Source organism: Panulirus ornatus, chromosome 14 (assembly GCF_036320965.1).
Source record: "Panulirus ornatus isolate Po-2019 chromosome 14, ASM3632096v1, whole genome shotgun sequence".
In the NCBI taxonomy this organism is placed as follows: domain Eukaryota; kingdom Metazoa; phylum Arthropoda; class Malacostraca; order Decapoda; family Palinuridae; genus Panulirus; species Panulirus ornatus.
In genome coordinates, this window is record NC_092237.1 from 7,667,476 (window position 1) to 7,694,778 (window position 27,303).

Sequence of the window (27,303 nt, forward strand, 5' to 3'; positions counted from 1 at the left end):
TAAAGAAACAATAAGCAGCCCAGAGCTTGGGGTGAAGAGCAGCAGCAGCTGGCAACCCCCACCCAGGCCTCCACCAGCTCATGTTGTTGTTGTTGTTGCCACAAGTGAACGTATTTTAACCAACCGTCACTTTTACTTCCCATCTTACTCCAGCACCGGAAATCATCACTTCCAATTCTACTACTTGTAAACGACTTTCATGGGGGGGGGGATTGTCTTTTAACTTAGTTTGTAAACAACCTAACATTCATTTTATATCGATAATTTCATAGACCGGTTGTTAGCCTTATGTAAAGTCATCTGAACAAACCCATTGCCCGTCAGAAAAAAAAAGTCACGATAAACCATCTAAGGTTATAAGATGCGTCAGTCATTATGAACGGAAGTGAGAATTCTTCCTCAGAAGCATAACTCGAACACTTAAACCATGACCCCATATTAAAGGGGCTAAATCTATAAATTCGAGCATTCTATGAGGATAAACTTCAAGAAATCAATACGAATGTTAGCAGGAAGAGCTAAAATGTAAGTCAGACTAAACTTTGTAAAAAAAAAAAAAAAAGTAATGGCTGAGTGGCACAGAATGTCTTTACGGACCAATAGTACAAAGACTAAGAACCATCCAGCACTTAAGTTTTAACAGTTATCAGCCTCGGCTGGCAAAGGGGACGGAAGTTAGATGAGAAAACTAGACATATTGAAGCTCTCCTCCATTCCTGCTGTCCTACCTTATGAAGACTTAGAATGTACACAGCGGGAAGCAGACGGGCCAGATTCGTGACTAACAGGCAAAATAATTTGTTGCATCAGATCTTATATTTCTGTGCGAAACCATGAATATAACGACGATTAATTTCGGTTGGAGAATATGCAAAGGGTGTCTAAGGATTTACGGAATCTTGTAAGTCAGCAAGAGTCAGGTGAAGTCTTAGATATGCCTTAAGTTCATGGAACAGCCATACTAGTCTCCCGTGTCAATTATCTCACAGTCTATATTTCTCGCTCCTTTCTCACAATGTATCAGGTAATCATCGGCACCTGGGGTACATGTTTCGTTCAACAGTCAAGTCACACTACTCGTTGTAACCTGACCTTTCGGGTCAGTTAACAACGGGTGGTGTGATATGACGTTTGTAGGGTACTCGAGATTTTACAAATGTTCTTGTTTTCTGTCATTCTCAGTTACCAGATGACAAGTGACTGTTGGGGGTCGAAACTGACTTAAAATTATATATATATATATATATTTTCCCTAACCCTCTCACTTTGCACACCACCTCGACCAAAACACCCTATATCTGCCACTCTGTCATCAGACACATTCAACAAACCTTCAAAATACTCATTCCATCTCCTTCTCACATCACCGCTACTTGTTATCACCTCCCCATTTACGCCCTTCACTGAAGTTCCCATTTGCTCCCTTGTCTTACGCACCCTATTTACCTCCTTCCAGAACATCTTTTTATTCTCCCTAAAATTTACTGATAGTCTCTCACCCCAACTCTCATTTGCCCTTTTTTTCACCTCTTGCACCTTTCTCTTGACCTCCTGTCTCTTTCTTTTATACTTCTCCCACTCAATTGCATTTTTTCCCTGCAAAAATCGTCCAAATGCCTCTCTCTTCTCTTTCACTAATACTCTTACTTCTTCATCCCACCACTCACTACCCTTTCTAAACAGCCCACCTCCCACTCTTCTCATGCCACAAACATCTTTTGCGCAATCCATCACTGATTCCCTAAATACATCCCATTCCTCCCCCACTCCCCTTACTTCCATTGTTCTCACCTTTTTCCATTCTGTACACAGTCTCTCCTGGTACTTCCCCACACAGGTCTCCTTCCCAAGCTCACTTACTCTCACCACCTTCTTCACCCCAACATTCACTCCTCTTTTCTGAAAACCCATACTAATCTTCACCTTAGCCTCCACAAGATAATGATCAGACATCCCTCCAGTTGCACCTCTCAGCACATTAACATCCAAAAGTCTCTCTTTCGCACGCCTGTCAATTAACACGTAATCCAATAACGCTCTCTGGCCATCTCTCCTACTTACATAAGTCCTAGGGAAAATGAGTTGGTAAACAGAGAAGAGGTAGTAAAAGCTTTGCGGAAGATGAAAGCCGGCAAGGCAGCAGGTTTGGATGGTATTGCAGTGGAATTTATTAAGAAAGGGGGTGACTGTATTGTTGACTGGTTGGTAAGGTTATTTAATGTATGTATGACTCATGGTGAGGTGCCTGAGGATTGGCGGAATGCGTGCATAGTGCCATTGTACAAAGGCAAAGGGGATAAGAGTGAGTGCTCAAATTACAGAGGTATAAGTTTGTTGAGTATTCCTGGTAAATTATATGGGAGGGTATTGATTGAGAGGGTGAAGGCATGTACAGAGCATCAGATTGGGGAAGAGCAGTGCGGTTTCAGAAGTGGTAGAGGATGTGTGGATCAGGTGTTTGCTTTGAAGAATGTATGTGAGAAATACTTAGAAAAGCAAATGGATTTGTATGTAGCATTTATGGATCTGGAGAAGGCATATGATAGAGTTGATAGAGATGCTCTGTGGAAGGTATTAAGAATATATGGTGTGGGAGGCAAGTTGTTAGAAGCAGTGAAAAGTTTTTATCGAGGATGTAAGGCATGTGTACGTGTAGGAAGAGAGGAAAGTGATTGGTTCTCAGTGAATGTAGGTTTGCGGCAGGGGTGTGTGATGTCTCCATGGTTGTTTAATTTGTTTATGGATGGGGTTGTAAGGGAGGTAAATGCAAGAGTCCTGGAAAGAGGGGCAAGTATGAAGTCTGTTGGGGATGAGAGAGCTTGGGAAGTGAGTCAGTTGTTGTTCGCTGATGATACAGCGCTGGTGGCTGATTCATGTGAGAAACTGCAGAAGCTGGTGACTGAGTTTGGTAAAGTGTGTGGAAGAAGAAAGTTGAGAGTAAATGTGAATAAGAGCAAGGTTATTAGGTACAGTAGGGGTGAGGGTCAAGTCAATTGGGAGGTGAGTTTGAATGGAGAAAAACTGGAGGAAGTGAAGTGTTTTAGATATCTGGGAGTGGATCTGTCAGCGGATGGAACCATGGAAGCGGAAGTGGATCATAGGGTGGGGGAGGGGGCGAAAATTTTGGGAGCCTTGAAAAATGTGTGGAAGTCGAGAACATTATCTCGGAAAGCAAAAATGGGTATGTTTGAGGGAATAGTGGTTCCAACAATGTTGTATGGTTGCGAGGCGTGGGCTATGGATAGAGATGTGCGCAGGAGGATGGATGTGCTGGAAATGAGATGTTTGAGGACAATGTGTGGTGTGAGGTGGTTTGATCGAGTGAGTAACGTAAGGGTAAGAGAGATGTGTGGAAATAAAATGAGCGTGGTTGAGAGAGCAGAAGAGGGTGTTTTGAAATGGTTTGGGCACATGGAGAGAATGAGTGAGGAGAGATTGACCAAGAGGATATATGTGTCGGAGGTGGAGGGAACGAGGAGAAGAGGGAGACCAAATTGGAGGTGGAAAGATGGAGTGAAAAAGATTTTGTGTGATCGGGGCCTGAACATGCAGGAGGGTGAAAGGAGGGCAAGAAATAGAGTGAATTGGAGTCATGTGGTATACAGGGGTTGACGTGCTGTCAGTGGATTGAAGCAAGGCATGTGAAGCGTCTGGGGTAAACCATGGAAAGCTGTGTAGGTATGTATATTTGCGTGTGTGGACGTGTGTATGTACATGTGTATGGGGGGGGGGGTTGGGCCATTTCTTTCGTCTGTTTCCTTGCGCTACCTCGCAAACGCGGGAGACAGCGACAAAGTATAAAAAAAAAAAAAAAAAAAAAAAAAAAATATATATATATATATATATATATATATATATATATATATATATATGTGTGTGTGTGTCAGCCACGAAGATTTTGCTTGGAAAACGCACTCGCAATAAAAAAAAAATCACCAAGTCTCGGATAAAAGTCTTTGGTTTTATTGGCCTACGTTTCGGTAATTATATATACCATCATCCAAAACCTATAAAGAGAGGAGTAATATGTATGTAATATGCACATGAGTTTCTGTTAAAAGCATGAAATCTAATGTATTTTAGATAAGGCATGATTTTCATTATTTTCTTTCTTCTTTCTCGATTATCTATTTCGCGTTAGACTTTTATGATGTATATTTTTCAAGGAATGTTTTGAATTTTATGCTTGTAACAGAAACTCATAATGATTATATCAAATGCATATCATTCTTTCTGTATAGGTTCTAATGATGGTATTTGTGTGTGTGTGTGTGTGTGTATAACAGCACATTGAAAAGTCGCTTAACAAGCACAGAGAAAATCAATGCTGATAAGATCCTTCCAGAGGATAAGGTTTACATTTTAGTGATGCTGTACTTGGATGTATATGGGTCAGAAAGACTTACGTTGTCAACATTTTTATTTGGGATGATCTTCGGTTTAAGCACCTTAGAAGAATTAAACAACTTATACACTCCCCGGGCGCCATGTGCTTGCATTGTTTGTGACGCAGCGAACCGCATCGAGTGACCAGCAGTGGATCGAATGCTGCAACCGCCGGCGGAACCCCCCTGTCCTACTCCATCACACTGTTGATCATTACTCACTGATAAACACTCAGTCTTCCTACGACATCACACTGGTGATCATTACCCACTGATAAACACTCAGCCTTATCTTTCATTTGTGGCGAGGGAAGACACTCAGTATTTACTGTGAGGAAGCCTTGAACAACGCCGTACACACAACACTAAGTTCTCTGTCAATTAATAAAAGTTTTACATTTTCGCCCACGAAGGAAGAGAGGCGTTTGCTAACTAGCATTTTCATGTTTTGAGAACGGGGTGATTAGTGTGGCCTTGATCCGTGCCAAGGGCAAACGTGGTAAATCTAGTAACATCATCGATTCCCTACGGACGGGAAGGACTCGAGGGTTGGGTGGGCAGGCTTGCCACCTGCGTCGGCACCAGCCTCTGAGGATGAACACGCCAGCCTTATTAGTGTCTTGCATCATGCATCAGCAGGCGTTGCTGGCCAGAATCCCTGACAAACTTAAACTGTCACAGAGTTAGTCACTGTTGTTGTTGATGTTGATGTTCAGGCTCACCCAGCCATGGCCACGCTGCTCTACATCCTGCAGGAAAGAGGAGACACCATTTGCCATGCACTGCGGAGGGAGGGAGGCACCACTGGTCATGCACTGCGGAGGGAGGGAGGCACCACTAGCTAAACGCTAACTACTCCAGGGAGATGAAGGCACCACTGGCCATGCACTGCAACCTACAGGGGAGGGAGGGTGGAACCACCAGCTATGCACTAATGTAGGGGAGAGGAAGCATCCCCTGGCATGCACTACTGCATGGGGAGGGAGGTACTGCCAGCCATGCTCTACTACGGGAGAGAGGGAGGCACCAGCTGCCATGTACTACAACAGTTGGGGGGGGGGGGCATCCGATGGTCTTTACATGTTTGAATTCATTTAATGTTGTTGCGGCTCCACCGGCGGGCCTGGGTTCCTCTTCCTCCTCCAATGCGAAACACGTAGAAAAAAAAAAAAAGTCTCGTGGGCGGCCTCTACCGACGCGAGATCCGAGGATGGTGTGAGTAATGTTACCCCGCACATCTGACTGTCTACCCTGACCTCGGGATTAAAGAAGGCACCTAACCACCATCATCTATCGCACTGAGAAAAAAAAACAAAAAACTGGACGATGTCATTGGACCGTTGGTGGAAATGAAACTCTTTTCTGTCGAATATTCTCAGGGCTGGGGTAATCATAGGGCCACATGCAAGCCCATGGTCAACCCGTTTTAAACAACTCTGTCACGTCTACGTGGAGGTAGACTACAACTGGCGTGGAACTTCCTAGGCTTGGAACCCGCATGATTGTATTGGTATCATACATATATCCAATGCGTATATTCATGTATTTGTGTGCTTATATGTTCCACGCTCACGCCCAAACAAACAAAATTTGGGTGTAGGTACTTCATTTTCCGGACAAGATTACCAACAACAGCAAGTTAGCCTTGAAGGCTATTTCGAGATCATTTAAGCCCGTTATTCAAAAGTCTTATAGATATCACACTGTTCACGGTGAATTATTACGTGTTAAGAAGTGTGTTGTTAGCATATAATCAATATTCATTCAGCAACTATTTGTTGAAAGTAAAATGTCTGTGCTTGAAACATATAAAAATTTCCGTACCCGTTATATATATATATATATATATATATATATATATATATATATATATATATATATATATATATATATATTGGCGAATAGTTTAAAAGAAGAATATATATTGGTAGATTCTCAGGGAAATAGAATGCGTCAAAACCTCAGTATAAGGAATATCATTATGCTGAATTCGAATCTGGGGTTGAAATATTGCTTGACTGTCTTTACCGAGTCGTTTAATAATATATTCCATGATTATCTCAAGTATGCAATCATTTCATTACGTTAAATATCAATTTTGAAATCTACATGGGTTTCAAAATAAAAATTATGAAATTTTTACTCTTCATCTAAGGTTGGTTAGATTTCTTTGAAAACCTCTGTATGAGTAACATTTTTCATGCTGAGGTGAGAGTGTGTGTATTGCCGGAACCCACCTGTCGAGATTATACCGAGTGAAAAGTTCCTTTTGGCGAGGCTCCACCACCTGCAGTAGTCTTGGAGCTACAGGAACTCTTGATATATATATATATATATATATATATATATATATATATATATATATATATATATATATATTATATATATAATGTGTGTGTGTGTGTGTGTGTGTGTATGTAACTTGCCCCAAGACCCCTTTTCTAGAGCATCTGCAGTTTTTTCAAAAGTGCTTAAAGCTGAGACAATTGTTCTCCAGCGACAGTCATACTGACCCCGATAGTCAGTGGGGGAATGGCGATTTGCGCGGTGCATAATAATACCCTCAGGAGGTAGCGAGTGTATGTATACTGCGTAGGTGTTGCAGGCTCAAGGTCGACGCACCCAGCTATCCTGGTTGACAGTGTCAATTGTGAACGTTTCTTTTTATTTCTTTTTTTGTTCCCCAGCACCTGATACAGTTTTCTCGTACTAATGAGGGTGCGTTTGTGGAGCTCAGGCAATGTCATAACGCTGAAGGGACTGGCGTAGATTTTTTTGCGAATGAAAATGAAAGGCTACGATTACTGATATTTACTGTATGATATGAAGTTTTAATAAGCTGTCATTTCGTTGGTTTAAAGATGATATTATTAGAGAACGATAAGTAAAACTATAAATTTTCTTTAAAAGGTTGATATCATTTACTATTTTTCCATGGTTGTGTGAAGTGTATAGGGAGGGGGTGATCATACAAGCCAACCTCTCCAACCCGATTGCTAAAGGGGATGTTGTTCTCGCCATCCTCCTTCCCTCCCTCAATGGTTGAAGGACATCCTAGTGCAGGCACACAGTCGGCTCTTTGTCCTATGTACTCGAACGCTTGATCACTTCAGTGATGGATGTAATCATTCAGGTAAGTTGGACACAAGTCGCTATTTCTAAACGCTGCAAATCATGGTTGATGTATATCATACTCCCACAGACAGTTGTAACGTGGACTGTCTCACCGTTTGTTACATTTGATATATATATATATATATATATATATATATATATATATATATATATATATATATATATTATTTGCTTTGTCGCTGTCTCCCGCGTTTGCGAGGTAGCGCAAGGAAACAGACGAAAGAAATGGCCCAACCCACCCCCATACACATGTATATACATACACGTCCACACACGCAAATATACATACCTATACATCTCAATGTACACATATATATACACACACAGACATACATATATACCCATGTACACAATTCACACTGCCTTTATTCAATCCCATCGCCACCTGTTTTGGACAATCACATGTTTACCAAATGGCGTCCTAGCTTCGTCTCTTCGATGTATATCAACTGACTGTTATATTTCTCTCTTGTATCTTCCCTGATGATATGATTATTACACGAAAGTGCACTTGGGAACTCTTCGTGTTTCATTTTCCCCGTGGACTCATAGGAATATCTTGATCACGCGCAAAAATTGTAATCCTTTCCAATATATATATATATATATATATATATATATATATATATATATATATATATATATATATATATATATATATAATTTTACTGGAAGTTTGCACCAGAGTTAACGTTCACACAACCAAGACGCATGACACACTGAAGTGAATTTCGGCTGTAAGTCATCCCACTGTAAGGCTGATAACACTGGCAGGTAGGAATGGGCAGCGTGGGTGTGGCGGTGGGGGGAGCACAGGGGAACCAGAAGCAAAACAACCCCGGATTTGATTTCACTCCAGCCGTTGCACAGCGACACTACCCCTACCCAGGTGGTCACATGCCGTGTGACCAAACATTATTGGTGCATATAATCATATAACCAGATATCATATATCTTCAACGCATACCTACCATCACGCAACCACACAACTCATTTGGGTACTCCCCCCTCCCCAATTTGAAATCATTGAAGTGATTTCAAATAAATATAAAACATATCTCTCACTGATTGTTGCATTGTCTTAAGTCACAGCGAGGACTGCTTTACAAGAAACAAATGATATTTATACATTTCAAAGCTATATGAATATATCCACTAACCTAGAGACAGTACGTTCCTCAGAAACAAAACGTCCGGTTTCTTGTTAAGTCGGGAAAACACTAACCGCCTTGGATTGTACGAGCCAGCCTAGTAATGGGTTTGGCGACGTTCGAATTAGTTGTTGAGTTGTTACCAGGCGGGAAGGTGTGGACTGTCTCACCTAAATGATGCAAAAGCCAATTTTCTGTCGGCAAATACTATAGATGAAGCTATAATTATTTACTGACGTGCATAATTATCTTAACCTATTAGTTTTTGTCATAAATATACCTTTAAGATGCTTTATCTTTTTTAATGAGCTGCATGTGCATTTCATTGCTGAAAGAAGTTTATGAATTTTTTTTTTTTTTTTGACTAGGTCAGAGTTGAAAGGTTATCTATCTTTAAGCCAAATAGATCCCCATCGCAGAGTTCTCTTGGTAATTTACCACTACAAAGCTACATATGACAACCCCCAAGATAACTCACCTGGTATATCTGCACAGTGCAAACCTTCGTGATATTTCCTTACCACACAGCTCTCCTCACCAGGTATTATACCCCACCATGCAGTTTTCCCAGCATGACTCTTCTCAGTGACTTCTCACCAGATTGCTATCCACAGCAGCTCACCACTAGAATACTGCCACCATATAATTCCCTGACAGGTAAACCAACACACGACTTCAACTCTTCACAGGTTATAGGTATTCAACCATGTGGTCATTCTTTTTTTTATTCATTCTTGCCGAATTTCATTCCACCCGCTGTTTTGCACTATTACAAGGTGTATTAAACGTCACGTATACTATCTTTTCTTGCAGGTTGTTAGTTGCATAGTCACCCTGGGAAGTACTACCGTTCCAACTTAAAAAGTAGGGTGATAACCAGTCATCGTACCCTAATCTTCCAGCGTGCATCATACTCGCTTATACTTTTTTTTTTTTTCTATTGAACTTGCCTTATCTCATTATAATTCATCCGTCAATATTCATTATCATAGTTTCTTAATATGATTTACTAGGACCATATTTTCATTCAAGGTTTAACTCTAAAGAGAACTTGCTTCGCAAAAAAGTAACATTTCTTTATTAAACATAAATTTGCCATAAGCTAACACTATGTACAGTCATAATAGGGGTAAACAAACAAAATGGATGCTAAGTACAATATATTCAAAATATAAAAAAAGATCTTTACATAGCCATACATTCATAAATATCACTCGAGCAGTCTTGCAAGATGCACCCACTCACTGTACATAAGCATAACATTAGTCATTATTCTTAGGAACTTCACCATTCCTTTTCGATCGCTCTATATATGTCACGTCACCTCAAATAAATACTCCTGTATTAAATAAAGATAATAAGCTTAGTTCAGGAAGACTCCGTATCATAACATGGAAATAGAGCGAATCGAACAAAACATCAGAGCCATCATGGACACACCAACGTCTTCCAATTACACCAGCACCTTATGGAATGAAAGTAAATTATGACTAATCCACAAACTTAAAAGTTACTTAAAGAAGTTTACATTTGGCCCGTAATTATTGAGTAACCACTGAGGACAGGTTGTGAGCTGCGACCCTCCTACCGGCGAGAACCCTACTTGCAACAGCTACAATCGCATGGGTGTCGCCTGAGGGAAAATGGCGGGGCAATTCAGCCTTGACATCATCATGCCCATACGGTTCTGTTGCACGTCACTCTCCCACGGTCCACCCATCCCACCTTGCCCGGGGCCAAACATATTGTTCCGGCCACCCATGGAATTCCCTAACCTTCCATCCATGCCATTCCCTAGCCTTCCATCCATGCCATTTCCTAGCCTTCCATCCATGGCATTCCCTAACCTTCCATCCATGGCATTCCCTAGCCTTCCATCCATGGCATTCCCTAGCCTTCCATCCATGGCATTCCCTAGCCTTCCATCCATGGCATTCCCGAGCCTTCCATCCATGGGGCCGTTACCCATGCCCATACCATGCGGCCCGTTCATCATTCGCGGGTTTTGTTGGTTCATGCCGCCGCCGTTACCCATCTGGTTCATGCCGCCACCGTTACCCATTTGGTTCATGCCGCCACCGCCGCCGTTTCCTAGCCGGTTTCCAAAAGCCTGTAGACCAAAGTTATTGTTCTGCATCATGTTGTTGCCTCCCGGCATCCCAGGACCCATCCCCATGAAGTTTGGCTGGTTGTTCCCCAGCATCTGATCCCGAGGATCCGGGCAATTACCCATCCTGGGGTCCCTGGCATCAGCGTAGGACTGGGTGATCCTGGGGTTCATGCTGTTGATCCGCAGGTCTGTCATGTCCGAGATGGGCCTGGGGTCTGCCATGGCTATCCTAGGGTCAAGGCGTGTGCTTGTGCTGATCACCGACTTTCTCGGATCGACCAAATCATTTCCAAAGTCTGGCCTGCGGTCTAGCCTCGACGTCCTGGGGTCCATCACAGAGTCCTTATGGTCTACTATGGACGTCCTGGGATCCCGTGGCCCTCGCTGTGGGTCAATGGTTCGCATGTCCACGTCCCCCATACTCTGAAATCCCCGATTTAACAACTGTCGCAGATCTACATCTGAATTGCACACAAGCGTAGGATCCGTGGGAGTGGAACGATTCGACGAAGGAGGGGAGGGTGGGGAAGGCTCTCGCTGCATGGGTACGGCCGCGTTGGAAAATGCAGTGGACGCAGAAGAGGCGGAGGATGGTCTTGAGGGTGGGTTGGAGGGCGCGGGGCAGCTCTCCTCCTCCTCCTCCTCCTCCTCTTCGACTGGCGGTAGACTATTGATGAAGTCAGCGTGAATGTGTGGCGCCAACAGACGAGTCAAGTGTTCCCTGATGCCGTCCACGTCCCCGCTGCCGTGCCCTAACTTTGCAAGCAGGTCCTCGGGGGGAGAGTCGGGCACGCTGTCTAAGCACGACAGAACCAGCTCCACCACATGAGGGTGATCAAGTCGCTCGTACAGGGCTTTTTCCTTCTCCGAGCAACGTTCCAGGAAGGGAGCCGGCATATTCTTCGTACTAGATATTAAACTTTTCAGAAATTCGAAGTTGGAATTGATTTCTTTACTTTTCCTGCTGTCGTTGACAACTTTCTTGACCTCGGGCGTGGATCTCCCTGATGCGGGCGGTGTTTCTGGTTTACTTGATGGTTCGGGGCTTCGTGAAGTATGCATTTCGTATGGTGGGCTGAGCCGAGGGTCCGCCGGCTGAGCGGTCCTGGGATCTCTTGGTTCAGCACTAACTCTCGACTCTCCTGACTCACTCCCGACTTCTCTTGGATCTCGAAGACGAGATTCCCTTGGGTCGCGCACTTCGCGAGGGTCTCGTGGGGGTGTCCTCTTGCCTTCGTCGCCACTGTTATTTTCGTACTTCAGTCGCTTGACTGGTGGAGTGTTGCGGCCGGTGATGGCGTCTTCACTCTGCGTCAGCTGCGAAGATCTCTTGCGTGTCTCCTGCGGTGGCGCCCACTGCGATAACATGCGACGTGGGACGCCCACTGTCACCATCATCTCGATCAGCTTGCTGCGAAGGACTGCGGTGTTGGAGCGCCGTAAGAGGCGAAAGAGGTTCCTCTGTAGTATCTTGTGGAGTGACCGTACGTTGTGGTCGAATAAGGTAGGAGGAGGCGACGCAATCTGCTTTTCTATGATGGTGGTGACGGGTTCCCACAAGTCTGGCTTGTAGCAGGCGACGGTTATGAGCGCTTTCACGGCCACGATGAAGGCAGAGCCACCTATGTAGGGGGTGGTGACCAAGCTCTTCAGAGCCCCGACGCCCTTGGTCACCATCCTGGGACTCTGGGCGGCAATCTTTGGGTAACGGTTCACGTCACACAGCAGGTGGGCCACGAGCGACGCCTCCAAGAAGCGCACGATGTGAATAATAACGCCTTCGTTTTCCGTGTTGGCCAGCATGTGTATGAGCTTCTCTGCCACGCTTTTGACCGCGGGCCAGGCGCCCAGGAAGGTGGTTTCGTCCAAATCGCCCGTGGCTAGCAGCTGGAGGGCGTGACGGTATACGTTGGCGAACACCCGGATGGTGCGCTTCACGACCGCTAGGTCCGGGTCTGCTAGCAGGTCGCAGAGCCCGGACACAAGGTCCGGATCGCTCAGCATCGCAGCATATTCCATCACACACCCTGCAATGGGAAGGGGGGAAAAAAATAAACGTAAGGACCAAGTTAACATAAAACTTGCCATTTAAAATATATGCAGGACATTATATCACAGGTCGATCAGTAGCAGATTTCTATGCTATTATCGTCAAAAAATGACAGGCAGAGTCGCCAGGTCCCCTAGCTCGTGTGTGCAGTCTCTCCCCATCAGATTATACAAGAATATCGAGCAGTAACAACATACTACTCATTTAAAACAGCGGCCGGTTATTTATATATATATATATATATATATATATATATATATATATATATATATATATATATATATATAGGCAGGCGAAGCATCCCTTCTCCCCACCCTGACACCTGATAGCCCATGCTGGCTGCCAGCTGACCCCATCACCCCACCCCTCTCCAATGCTCGTCTCCTCCCCATTCCTTAATTTTTTCCTACGATGAACGAAAGCATAAAGAACAAACCTCACCTAAGCCGATGCAGCCTTACCTCAGGAAGCAACCACAACAACAACAATAATAAAGATCTCAGTCTACATGTAAGGGATTCACACAATATCATACACCTGAGCTAACCCTGCCACTAGACATCCACGTAATCATATTCACTGTAAACTCCGACCTCCTCTCTTCCCCACTCATTACTTCCTATTGCCTTATTACCTTCATGACTGTCACTAATTACACCCCATGGTTTCAGTATCCTCATGTCTACACTCATTCCTCCCCATGGCTTCACTATGGCTCCACTATCTGTACATATTACTTACCAGCAACTTCAGTACTGCCCCCGAACAAACCCGTTTCTGTCCTCTCAACTCCATCACGCTACACCCCCACCCCATCCCCACAGCAATTTCACCACCAGATGACCAACGCCCCCGGCAAACTTCTCATTAAACATGCCCCAACAAACACGTACAACGTACCCTAGTTTGATTACAATCGGGCGGTTAATTACGGGACAGCACTAATTGGTGTGGCGCATTATCATCATCGCAGAAATTCATCAAGTGCAGTGGAGTCAGTGGGTGGAAAGCGAGCGAGGTCTGATCCAACAGTGGTCCGATTTTTCAAAATGGTGAGGCGGCACGATAGACACAATAACCTGCAACCGTGTGCAAGGTCGTCACAGTGAGTGTCTTGTGAAACAGCCAAGTTGCCTGGCATTATTTAATCACACGGTTGACTTCATAATGCACTAACTGCTGCATATTTAACCACATTACACCAGAAATGACATTTGTAGGTGCATCACCATCCATTTTCGATTCGCTTAGTCACACACACACACACACACACACACGCGAACTGGTTTTGCCATATGAGTGGGAAGTAACGTCTAATTTCACTAGCGTTCATCCCCCTGTATTATACAACTGTCTTAACTCTTGACACATGCCCCAGTCACAGCCATCCCAGCTCAAAGCAAAATAGGTTAGGAAAATATCAAGGAATTAATCGGAGTTCCTGCGGTGCTAGTGGGTGACCTAAGTATTAAAAGTAGATATGGTTTAGAGAAGATGGGAAGATGAAAGAAGCAGCAGAGCTTCACATCTTCGCTCTTCGTGGAAAGGAGATATGATAACGGACAATCCTCATGTGGCTGGGCCCACTACAGAATCCATGGGAAGCAGTAAAGACAGATCATGAGAGCAGTGGCAGCAACATCACCCACGTGAGAATCACTACGACCGACCCCAGAAGAAACTTTTACTGAAGCAGAAAAGCCAAAGGAACGAAGTTTTAAAAAGCAAACACATGCCATATCCGGTCATTAGCTTTGGCACTGTCGAAGGCCACTGACGTAAGATTCACCAACATCCCTGAGTTCTCTCAAACTGCCGAAGTTGGTGTTACGAAAGGAGGGTGGGTGAGGGTATGCGTGCGCACACACACACACACTTTTTGAGCCAAATGGTTTCAGTCTAGGAGACGCAAGATCCACAAGGCGAGTAATGTGTATATATATATATATATATATATATATATATATATATATATATATATATATATATATTGTACAACATTTAGCACAAGCACCTCCCTTGGAATGGAAACGATGATACAGATTGTAGGCGTAGAGTGTAGATGCAAAGCAGCCCTGTGCTGCTGTATCTGTAGATGCAAAGCAGCCTTGTGCTGCTGTATCTAAGATAGAACAAGGGAAGAGGTAAACTGATGCTATCCTAGAGAGGGGAGGCCCCAAGTGCACTTTTGTATAATAACATACATACGAATATAGTACATTTGAATGAGCATTTTCATAGAAACATACATGATACCCTACAACAGCCAGGATGCGAACCCATGATCTTTTGCGGAGTAGTCGGCAACGCTACCTACTAGCCTACGATCGCTCCTAATTAAAAAATGACTATTCGATTACAAGTAATCGAATATCCTTCGTCTCATATGCAAAAATCTCAACGACTTCATAAATCCAGTAACACCATCAAGAAAAGGAAAAACGATCTCTGTAACTAGTCCTCTGAAAATGTGGTAATACACAAGTGCGCATTATTCCCGTGTTTCCTTATCCTATTGGTGTCCCTGCATTTATGAAGTCCCCAGATTATGCTACACGTAATGTCACTGTACATCATAATTACAAATATTTATAACTTTAACATACCCTCAGGCAACTTTAAAGCACATCCTATTGTCAACCAAATCATCATGAATGAGCTATCACGAGAAGAGAGCATAAGGAAAGTTGTCAACATCTTGCTACCCAACCCCATAAGACAACACCTCCCCCCTCCAACCACAAGGTACCCACAACTTTCCCCTTAACGGCCAGGTACATTGCCTGTACGACGCGAAAGGGTGTACAGGTCTGTCTGCTTGTGCTGAAACTTGAGTTGCAACTTTGTGAATTGTTTACACCTTCTTGATACGGCGAATTTCCTCTGAAACATGTACCCAAGTTTCAATAAACATTATATATATATATATATATATATATATATATATATATATATATATATATATATATATATATATATATATATATTACGTATAAGTGCATATGAACACACTTTCATAAACACATAATACCCTCCAACAGTTAGGTTTCGAACAAAGGACCTTTTGCTTAGTATTTGAAAACGTACCGACTAGGCTATGACAACCATCAAACATTTGTATATATATATATATATATATATATATATATATAGATTGGGGAAGAGCAGTGTGGTTTCAGAAGTGGTAGAGGATGTGTGGATCAGGTGTTTGCTTTGAAGAATGTATGTGAGAAATACTTAGAAAAGCAAATGGATTTGTATGTAGCATTTATGGATCTGGAGAAGGCATATGATAGAGTTGATAGAGATGCTCTGTGGAAGGTATTAAGAATATATGGTGTGGGAGGCAAGTTGTTAGAAGCAGTGAAAAGTTTTTATCGAGGATGTAAGGCATGTGTACGTGTAGGAAGAGAGGAAAGTGACTGGTTCTCAGTGAATGTAGGTTTGCGGCAGGGGTGTGTGATGTCTCCATGGTTGTTTAATTTGTTTATGGATGGGGTTGTTAGGGAGGTGAATGCAAGAGTTTTGGAAAGAGGGGCAAGTATGAAGTCTGTTGGGGATGAGAGAGCTTGGGAAGTGAGTCAGTTGTTGTTCGCTGATGATACAGCGCTGGTGGCTGATTCATGTGAGAAACTGCAGAAGCTGGTGACTGAGTTTGGTAAAGTGTGTGGAAGAAGAAAGTTAAGAGTAAATGTGAATAAGAGCAAGGTTATTAGGTACAGTAGGGTTGAGGGTCAAGTCAATTGGGAGGTGAGTTTGAATGGAGAAAAACTGGAGGAAGTGAAGTGTTTTAGATATCTGGGAGTGGATCTGGCAGCGGATGGAACCATGGAAGCGGAAGTGGATCATAGGATGGGGGAGGGGGCGAAAATTCTGGGAGCCTTGAAGAATGTGTGGAAGTCGAGAACATTACCTCGGAAAGCAAAAATGGGTATGTTTGAAGGAATTGTGGTTCCAACAATGTTGTATGGTTGCGAGGCGTGGGCTATGGATAGAGTTGTGCGCAGGAGGATGGATGTGCTGGAAATGAGATGTTTGAGGACAATGTGTGGTGTGAGGTGGTTTGATCGAGTAAGTAACGTAAGGGTAAGAGAGATGTGTGGAAATAAAAAGAGCGTGGTTGAGAGAGCAGAAGAGGGTGTTTTGAAATGGTTTGGGCACATGGAGAGAATGAGTGGGGAAAGATTGACCAAGAGGATATATGTGTCGGAGGTGGAGGGAACGAGAAGAGGGAGACCAAATTGGAGGTGGAAAGATGGAGTGAAAAAGATTTTGTGTGATCGGGGCCTGAACATGCAGGAGGGTGAAAGGAGGGCAAGGAATAGAGTGAATTGGAGCGATGTGGTATACCGGGGTTGACGTGCTGTCAGTGGATTGAATCAAGGCATGTGAAGCGTCTGGGGTAAACCATGGAAAGCTGTGGAGGTATGTATATTTGCGTGTGTGGACGTATGTATATACATGTGTATGGGGGTGGGTTGGGCCATTTCTTTCGTCTGTTTCCTTGCGCTACCTCGCAAACGCGGGAGACAGCGACGAGGTATAAAAAAAAAAAAAAAAAAAAAAATATATATATATATATATATATATATATATATATACATATATATATATATATTAAATGAGTACACGCGCATACTTTTCCCTATCAAATTAACTAACGAAAGCTTCACGCTGACCATATCTGAGTGAAATTAACAATGTCTTAAACCCTTTCACAAGAAACAACGAGTAATCCTGTTGGATCGCACGTAGTCGAAGCCGAAGCCAGAGACAACGGAAGAACACAGGAATCGACCTCGCCGTCATATGGTATTCTATGACAACTCTTGATCAGCTGATGGCTGCGGCACGGTGAGGGCGCTCTCCATGACCCAGTCCGACCAGATGTGACCCACAAAGTGGTTGTCACAAAAGGCAAGGCCGCCTAGCATATAGAGTAACTAACAGTACCTTTTGCCATTTGAGAGAGAGAGAGAGAGAGAGAGAGAGAGAGAGAGAGAGAGAGAGAGAGAGAGAGAGAGAGTTATGTAATGAAGACAAGCTCGAACACCCTGCAAAGGTGGTCTGGTCTACCCAAAGCCATCATGAGTTACGTAACCACTTTTCTTTCCATAGACGCTGACCTTGGCTCATGTACAAACAAGTTCCTACTGTCGCAGAACTCCCTCTCCTTTACAGGCAGACCTAACGACCAGGTACCATAAGGTCCATACACGCACAACTTCATGTTAATGCCCCCAGAACCTCTTTCTAAAAGTGAAAGTCCGGGCGCAACCCAGGGAACACGGTCCACCAATCAACATAACCATCTACGTCATCGCTCTCGCTTGTATCACTTTAAGATGTTGTCACTCGTGTTTTGTTTCTCGTACTGCATCGTTTCTGGCCAGTCCGGCTGGCGGTGGACAGTGTTTGTGTGTGCCCGAAACTCGCACGTAATTCAAGAATAAAGTAAAAATGAGCATGTCATTTAGTTCAAATTTTATCCAATGAAACAAAACGCGTGGAAAAATTTGAAAAAATAGTTATTGGGTGTTTATATATATATATATATATATATATATATATATATATATATATATATACAAAATTGCATAGGCTAGGGTACGCAAGCAAGCACTATTGTTCTTATTAATCCTTACAATGCACATGCCCCATATGTCTAAGGTACTGCAAGGCAACAAACCCGGACATATCAGATAACTCTGTCAACACCCACACACACACTCTTGCATGACGTGCAGGGGAGGGCCAACCAACTTGCCACCACCACCACCTTGTTATTCAATTATCTCGTTTATCTTTTACCACTACCCTCCCTCCCCCTGAGGGCTGCTATCGTGCAAGTGTTCACGTGACTGATTCCCTATCGTTGGGGGAGGTAGGGCTAGGGAGGGAGTTAATGGTACCTCTTTCACCACACGGTGGAGTGGGTAATCGAGTAACCGAACCGACTCCCTTAACCCACTCGCTGAGTATGCCTGTCTGCAACAGGTTCGGTTGTCTCTTGCGCTGGTGGACGACGCTCAGCCATATCTTGTTCCACGGTAACTCTCTCTCTCTCTCTCTCTCAACTGTGTTACTTATTCTTCAACAAACAAGGTACCCTAACTACCAGTACACCTCCCCCCCACCCCCTGCCCGCGTACTAGATGGTGAGTGACCTGGTCAATACCAGTTGCAAGTACACGAGTAACCCGCACTTCCATGCTGGGTGGCGGGTTACCTGGACAGTACCAGTACTTACGACAATTCCCCCCACCTTCCTTCCCCAGTACAGGATGGTGCAAGGACCTGGAAAACACCAGTACCATGCAGAAGTACTCCATCTCCGCACTACTGGAGTGGCGAGTGACTTGGGCATTACCTGTACCAAGGATAGTCAACCCTCATCCTGAGCTGGGTGGCATGGGGCCAGGACACTACCAGTGCTTAGGAAGAGCCTATCCCCCCCTCCTCGGCGGTGGATGGTACAAGGGAACAGTAGGGAGCATCGTGCAGGCAGGCAAGCCATCACTTGTGGCTGCTGATGTCACACACTCCTCGCTGTACCGACCCCCCCCCCCCTCCCACCACAATGCCACTCAAGTAATCGAAAACCATTATCCTTATTTGCTATGGGGACTGGGAGGCACTTAGACGGCAAGGGTTTACGATCTAAACATGACGTGCATACACGCACCTTACCCTTTAATGTAATCACGTCTGCCTTCCTCGCCACACGTACACACGCAAGCTTTGTATCCGCCGGACATGCCATGAACAAATACGTGTAACAGGTGACTAACTAGCCCCCTCTAGTGTATACGTCACGTCGCACAAACACATCTATCCCTGTCCATACACACTCCCTATCGCAGTAAGCACAGACACACGAAAACTTTTTTCTGCTACCAACACACTTACTGGCCCCTTTCCACATACATTCTCCCTCCACAGCCATACCTATCCCACTCCACACACATATTTCTCCTCCCACACAATCAAAACACCCACGATGGGTTATGGTGAAGATCTAAGCGGCTCTCCAACAAGCCAGCATTTTTAAGGCGTAAGAAAGCATGAAATTAGTAAAGACGATACGACAAGAGTAAAGGAATAGAGAAACTTTGATGATGCAATTAAGATGGGACACAGTGACACTAAGCCATTGCAGGAGTCGCACATTAGAACTGCAAAGGAGGTAGATTGACAGCTGGCAAAACATTAAAGTCGCTTTTATGAACGTGGATAAGGAAAGTTTAGCAAACTCTTCACGTCATATATTTGACCAAAATCAACACATGCTTCTCAAATCTGGTCGACGCACTTGAAGAAGCGACACGAACGAACAGAAAATGTCCACAGGTCAACAAATCATGCTTCTCAAATCTGGTCGACGAACTTGAAGAAGCGACACGAACGAACAGAAAATGTCCACAGGTCAACAAAGATGGTATCAGAATCAAGAAAGCCGAGTTGAAGTGAGACGCTGGAGCTATAATCTTGCCCAACACTGGGGAGTGACAAACACCAGCCTCTAAGTCTAAAAAAAAAGTTTTATGATGTCATCGGTGAACACTTCTTCGAAAAATGCAAAGACGGAAACAGAAGCCATGACTACAAGACCCTGTGCAAGACGCATCTGAAATGTACTTTTATTGGAGAAGCAGATGAATGGAGCGAGTTAAAAATGAAGAAACTGTGTACGATGATGACGGCAAGAAAAAACTTAAAAAACAAAAAGGTTGCCGTGTGTTAAGTTCAAGAGATGGGGGGAATCTAATGGTGAAGACAAGCAAGTCATGTCCAATACAAATAGGTCATGACAAATATATAATCACACACACAGCACACTCAACAATGTTATGGACTCCCGTCACTCTTACTTCACAAATTTCCCATTCCTCTAACGGGCATTTGATGGAATGTACGAGATCAATAATAACATGCTGTCGTGATGACCGAACCCCAAGACCCAGACGTGGGCAGAACAGTAGGAGCTGCCAGAGTTCCAATTCGGACAACAGACATTCTCCTTTAGAGAGAGCTACAGACTTGAAGCAATCAGCGTGCAGCCGTAAATTATAGATACAAACACTGAAAGTTATGCCAGAGCGCGACCTCTAACCACCCCTTAACATTTCTTTAAAGGTGCCAAACTTAACGACTCTCCAAGTATGCCTGGTAACATGTAAAACATGTGAGTGCATTGAGTGCATGCGAGTGCATTAAGTGATAATGACTGACACCTTTACTGGCAAGAAGCTGTTACACACATGCAATATAGCACATATATATAAAAAGGCAAATATCCTATAATCATTATCTATATATATATATATATATATATATAACATTTGATCACCATTAACTTCTTTAAAAGCAACGGAAACCCTTCAAAAGTAAAAGTAATGTCAAGACCAGTTCCTCCAATACTAATACTAAATGATCCAGGATATTACCAACCTCCCCAACCAGGGGTGGACACTTGACCAAGACGTCTGCCTAACCTCCCCTCTCACTACACCCCAGAAGCAAACCCTGAGGAAGCCCATCCTACCAAGCAGGAAATACCACGAATGATAAAGGTACAAACTCATCAGAATACTCCAAAACATATTGACCTTTATAAGCTATAACCTGATAAAACATCCTTACATTTTGATGAAAATACCATACACATAATCTACAAAAAAAAAAAAAAAAAAAAGTAGTTAACATCACATCCAAATAATGAAAAAGTAAAACTGGAAACGCTATTATCTATGAGCGAATGCACCTTCCCCCCCTCTCCACACTAGTAACATAGGAAGACACCGCCAAACCATTACTTTTTTTTACCCCCTACTTCGAGAAGGACAAGGAACGGACGAAGCAAGATCCAGTCCTGCTGACCATCTAGGGTGATGTGATATTACGGCAAGAAAATAAGAGTGATGTAACCAAAGTTCCTCAGGCGTTTAAAGACACGACTTTTAAAGGTAGAAAAGTTGCATAAAGAATGTGGGGGTGGGGGGGGGGGGAGCAAGGAGAGTTCCCAACTTTGCTGTTCGAAGGAAGGATGGTATCATAACGGTCAATCCTCGTGTGCTTCGTCTCCATACACAAACTATAAGAAACAGCAGCCAGACGCAGGTCACTGGTACCAGCCTTTTGAAGCAAGGAAACTTATCGATAGCAGTGGCCTTAATACTAGCAGCACGAATAGGAAAAAAGAACAGCAACATCACAGCGGACATAGAAGAAACAGTTAAAGACCGGTGAGACCTGGTGAAACACCAGGTGATAAGGAAGTTTAGCAGTAAGGTGAGGGACGAGCCATCCAAATGTGTGCGAGCCGTGTTCCATACTGGAGCGAATACGGCCACTGTAGATATGAAACAGCTGCTCGCGAGAGACGTACGGCATCTACACTACAACCTCAGCTTTTAGGATGCATATGGTGTAAACATTTAAGTAAAGGTTTCCCCGATATGGTCATGACCATATTATGTTACTGCAGAAATGGACTAGATTGCTTTAAAATAGCAGCAGACAAGCTGTTTTTTTCTTTTTCTTTTCATACATGTTCCCTATTTTCCGCATGACCGACGTGTCGAGAGTTATGTTAAGTCCAAGAATGAGAACTAGAGTGAAGGGGGGCGAGGGGAATTATCAGACTGGGCAGGGTCACGGAAGATCATGTGTTGGAAGAAGACAATAGGCTATGAGACAAGGAGAACCCAAAGGGCCACAGTTAACGGAATAAGATGAAGCTGCTCCTTCAGCGACTGATCCAATAGACTGGCTAGATGGGTAACTATGCATTCGAGCGAAAAAAAAAAAAAAGTCCAAAGTAAACAGACACGTGACTTCGTAAATCCAGAAACACCACTAGGAAAAGGGAACACGAAAATTCTGACGATGTGGCAATGCACGAAAGCGTTCAGAATTCTTTTCATAATACTTCAAATTAGCTCAACAACGGTAAAAAAAAAAAAAAAATAACATACTTGGAAGAGATGAAACTGATCCAAGGAACGAATTATTACGTATAAGTACATTGCAAGTATCAACAGACAACAAAATACAATCAATGTATTTCTTTAAAAAGGCACCCAAGAGGAGGGGGAAAAAAAAACAAGGCAGTGCCAAATTGCGTATGACGAGATTCTGTCTAAGACAGAGAGATGAAAACGAAGACAATACCTATGCTATGTCTTGACAGACTAATTGCAAGGGAGGCTATTTCATGGAAACATCGAGGAAAATAAAGCCACAATAAACATCTTGCTGCCTTCAACGCAAGTGACAGAAAACAGTTCTGTGATCATTTAGAGAGATTCGCCCCAACCTCAACGTTTACCTAGGCTACTGGAGGCCAGGTTGGTGTACGGTTAAGGAAACGAACTTAACCTTGGCTTCGGTAGGCCAAGTTACATTACAATTAAGGAACAACAAATCCTAGGCTTCGGTAGGCCAGGTTAGATCAAAGAACAACTAAACCTAGGCTTCGGGTTGAGCAGGTTGCATTAGGGTTAAGGAACAAACTTAACCTTGGTTTCGGTAGGCCACGTTAGAGTTAACGAACAACTAACCCTAGGCTTCGGTTGACCAGGTTACATTAGGGTTAAGGAACCAACTTAACCTTGGTTTCGGTAGGCCATGTTAGAGTTCACGAACAACTAACCCTAGGCTTCGGTTGACCAGGTTACATTAGGGTTAAGGAACAAACTTAACCTAACCCAGCATAGGAAAACGTTTAGATTAAAGGAACAAACTCAACCTAACCCAAGCTAGAAAAATAGTTTAGGTTACAGTTAAGGAACAAATTTAGCCTAAACCAGCCTAGAAAACTAGTTTGGTTAAGGAACAAACATAACACAGCCTAGAAAAATAGTTTAGTTCAGGAACAAACAACCTAACCTAGCCCAGGGAAAAAGTTAAGAGTTAAGGAACAAACTTAACCTAACCTAGCCCAGGGAAAAAGTTGTTAGAATTGAGGAACAAACTTAGCCTAACCTAGCCCAAGGAAAAAGTTAAGAGTTATGGAACAAACTTAACCTAACCCAGCCAAGGAAAGAAAGTATGGTGGTATACGGTGTGGGGGAGGAGACAATCTTCAGGTGATCCCATAGCTGGCATTTGTCCAACCCTTACACGGAACACCCAAGATGCAGTCCTGTGGAACCACCCCGCACCGTCTACCCCAGCAACATGTCCGCCAAGTGTGCTAAATCATGCTCATTTTCTTGTTTCAAGATGAATCAAGTTTCCCTTACACGTCTGCAGTTAATGACTGCAGCATTCGAATCTTCACTCTGCCGGAGAATATCACTGTAATGTCACACATAATCCCACAACACTACTGTTATCACATCACCATTTCACGCTCTGAATATCTTTGGTGGCAAATGAAATCTTCACAAGATTAAACTGGCCATAATCCAAGATTCGTCTTCCTTGCACTGCATGGAGTACCTTAAAACTTTCCAGTCATATCTGTTTCATGGGTAAAAAGGAAACTGACCAGGTTACTGGACTCCTAATGCCACAGCTGGTCTTAAACTGTGACACAAGATAGCAGAAAAAATGGCAGGTAAGATAGATTTCAGTTCACCGTTCGCCTTAAGTGATGTTAGACGTGGGCCTCAAGACATAGTTATAATCCCCCCTCTGCAACACCCACTCCCTAGGACTAGAAGGACCTACTGAACTTCCGAAGCAAATGACGAGAGTTTATATGGAGCACGACAAAAGCCTTTGGGTTATGGAAGCTCCGTGGCAAATCACAAATCCTCTCGTATTGTTGTACCTTTGCTAATGTGTTTACCAAATCACAAGAGCCAGGTCAGGTTGAGCAGTCTCTAACACTTGTCCTCCCGGGCCAAATTACAATACAGTTAAGTGTTATTAAGCTTCATTTCATTAGGTTATAACAGTGGGTGTACTAAACCAAAGAAGTTATTCTACATCAAACAAGGATAGATTATGAACTCTATTAGTTAATTCTACAAAGCTTGATTGGGTTATGATCTAGACTATACAATTTCTACTTGCAGACAGCTTGGTTACAGTAGGCTTTTCCTTTTCACTATCACAGCACAGTCTTGTAACACTTCCTCCCAATATTGATGTTCAATATCAAAATAGCGAAAACTACGCCTCTATTACATGGCTATGGGATCAACTTCACTCGCACAACAAACTACCCAGTCCGCCCCACGTTGTTCTCAAGAACCCATTTTTCCAAACAAAGTCCCACATCCTATAAAGCAATGCCTTACACCTAAAGAATTTCTCTTCCCCCAACTGTACGTTTAATATCAAAACCTCAATGTCCCGGTGTTATTAAAAGGTTGTTCCAATTAATGCGTCCCTTGCTCTCGATACTTAACCATGTCTTCGAAGTGGTCTGATAAGCCTGTTAGTTTCGAGTGGAAGGACCTGTAGGTCTTTACTCCAATGAATCACCTTTGGGAGGCTGTTTCACTGTCAGCTGACTAAAGCACTCTCTCGTCAAAGAACCCAAAAGAGCCTTCAAGATCCCTTAGTGAAAAGGGTACTAGAGTTACATAAAAAAAAAAAAAAAATGGATCTTTCACAGAAGGCACTCAGGTTTCAAATGCTGATGTACGTCCAGTAGCAGGGGACTGCTTGTACTCCTTTGGATTGGGAGGTTACTTGAGCAGCATACTCCCTTTTCTTGACTACTAAAGCTTCACAAAAGGGAGCTTTCGTGGAGCTATCACAAGCAGGGGGAATCCTGTATAATATATATATATATATATATATATATATATATTATATTATAAACCTACTGGAGGTTACACCGCAAACAAACATCCAGTGAGGGAATATCACAGAAGTGGTCCCCTTAAACCTCTTTAAGACAATCCACATTTCACCGCAACTGAAGTAGCAGTCTTAGGCTCCCAGGGCCTTTAGATAGGTCTTAGGCATTATATATATATATATATATATATATATATATATATAATATATATATATATATATATATATATATATTATACATATTCACCATCAAAGATATGTGCAAAGATCCAAACGCCTTCGTGTTCACTTCAACAGTACACGAGACATTAATACAAGGCGTATGTTTAGCCTCACCGCGAGGGAGTGGTATGGTAAAGAACGGTTGCCCTGTGAATAGATCATTAGACAAGAAACATGTCAGGTCACAAGTCTCACAATATTCTCTGCCAAATGAGAGGATCCCATCAAACATAACGTGATCCCGTCTGACGAACCAATAATGTAGGTGAACTGGGGCGTATTTTCACGCCGCCACGTCCCCCCCTGCTCAGGCAAGACCTCCGTTATGTTTGTTTACGTACTCGTTCTCCTGGCCCGTAACCCTGGAAGATGTGAATGAACATCAATCTATTATCATTACTCTCGCGGGGTGGATCCAGTGGAATCACCGGCTAAACATCAATTGCAAATGGGTAATTTATGAAGGCAAGCACAAGCTCGACAGCTGTCCAGTGTGCTCAACACAAAACTTCATCACTTGCAGAAACATAAAAAGCCTCTTACGTTTTCACCTCTATAATAAGGCGATTCATCAAGCTTATTTTCATTCTCCTTGTGAATATACATAGATGAACTACGTGCACCTTGCAATTTGTTCGGATATACTTACTTACTTCCTATCAGAACAAACGCACAAGCTGGAATCCATACATACATTTATTCATTTATTCATATTTATTATACTTTGTCGCTGTCTCCCGCGTTAGCGAAGTAGCGCAAGGAAACAGACGAAAGAATGGCCCAACCCACCCACATACACATGTATATACATACACGTCCACACACAGCACATATACATATCTATACATCTTAACGTGTGTATATATATATATATATATATATATATATATATATATATATATATATATATATATATACACACAGATATACATATATAAACATGCACATAATTTATAGTCTGCCCTTATTCATTCCCATCGCCACCCCGCCACACATGAATTACCAACCCCCTCCTCCCAAATGTGCGCGAGGTAGCGCTAGGAAAAGACAACAAAGGCCCCATTCTTTCACAAGCAGTCTCTAGCCGTCATGTATAATGCACCGAAACCACAGCTCCCTTTCCACGTCCAGGCCCCAAAAAACTTTCCATGGTTTACCCCAGACGCTTCACATGCCCTGGTTCAATCCACTGACAGCACGTCTACCCCGTTATACCACATCGTTCCAATTCACTCTATTCCTTGCACGCCTTTCACCCTCCTGCATGTTCAGGCCCCGATCACTCAAAATCTTTTTCACTCCATCTTTCCACCTCCAATTTGGTCTCCCACTTCAAGTTCCCTCCACCTCTGACACATATATCCTCTTTGTCAATCTTTCCTCACTCATTCTCTCCATGTGACCAAACCATTTCAAAACACCCTCTTCTGCTCTCAAACACACTCTTTTTATTACCACACATCTCTCTTACCCTTTCATTACTTACTCGAT

At 43.2% G+C, this 27,303-nt stretch overlaps 1 protein-coding gene across 2 annotated transcripts in view; it reads right to left on the reverse strand.

Annotated features, from left to right (window-relative positions):
• Window positions 1-9,816: 9,816 nt before the first annotated feature.
• Window positions 9,817-27,303, reverse strand: part of LOC139753262 (uncharacterized) — a 32,192-nt gene continuing 14,705 nt past the window's right edge. For both annotated transcript variants that reach the window (XM_071669522.1, XM_071669521.1), the window contains one exon: window positions 9,817-12,808. In XM_071669522.1, the coding sequence (XP_071525623.1) occupies window positions 10,284-12,800 (2,517 nt within the window). In that variant the 5' untranslated portion in view covers window positions 12,801-12,808 and the 3' untranslated portion in view covers window positions 9,817-10,283. The remainder of the gene's footprint in view (window positions 12,809-27,303) is intronic.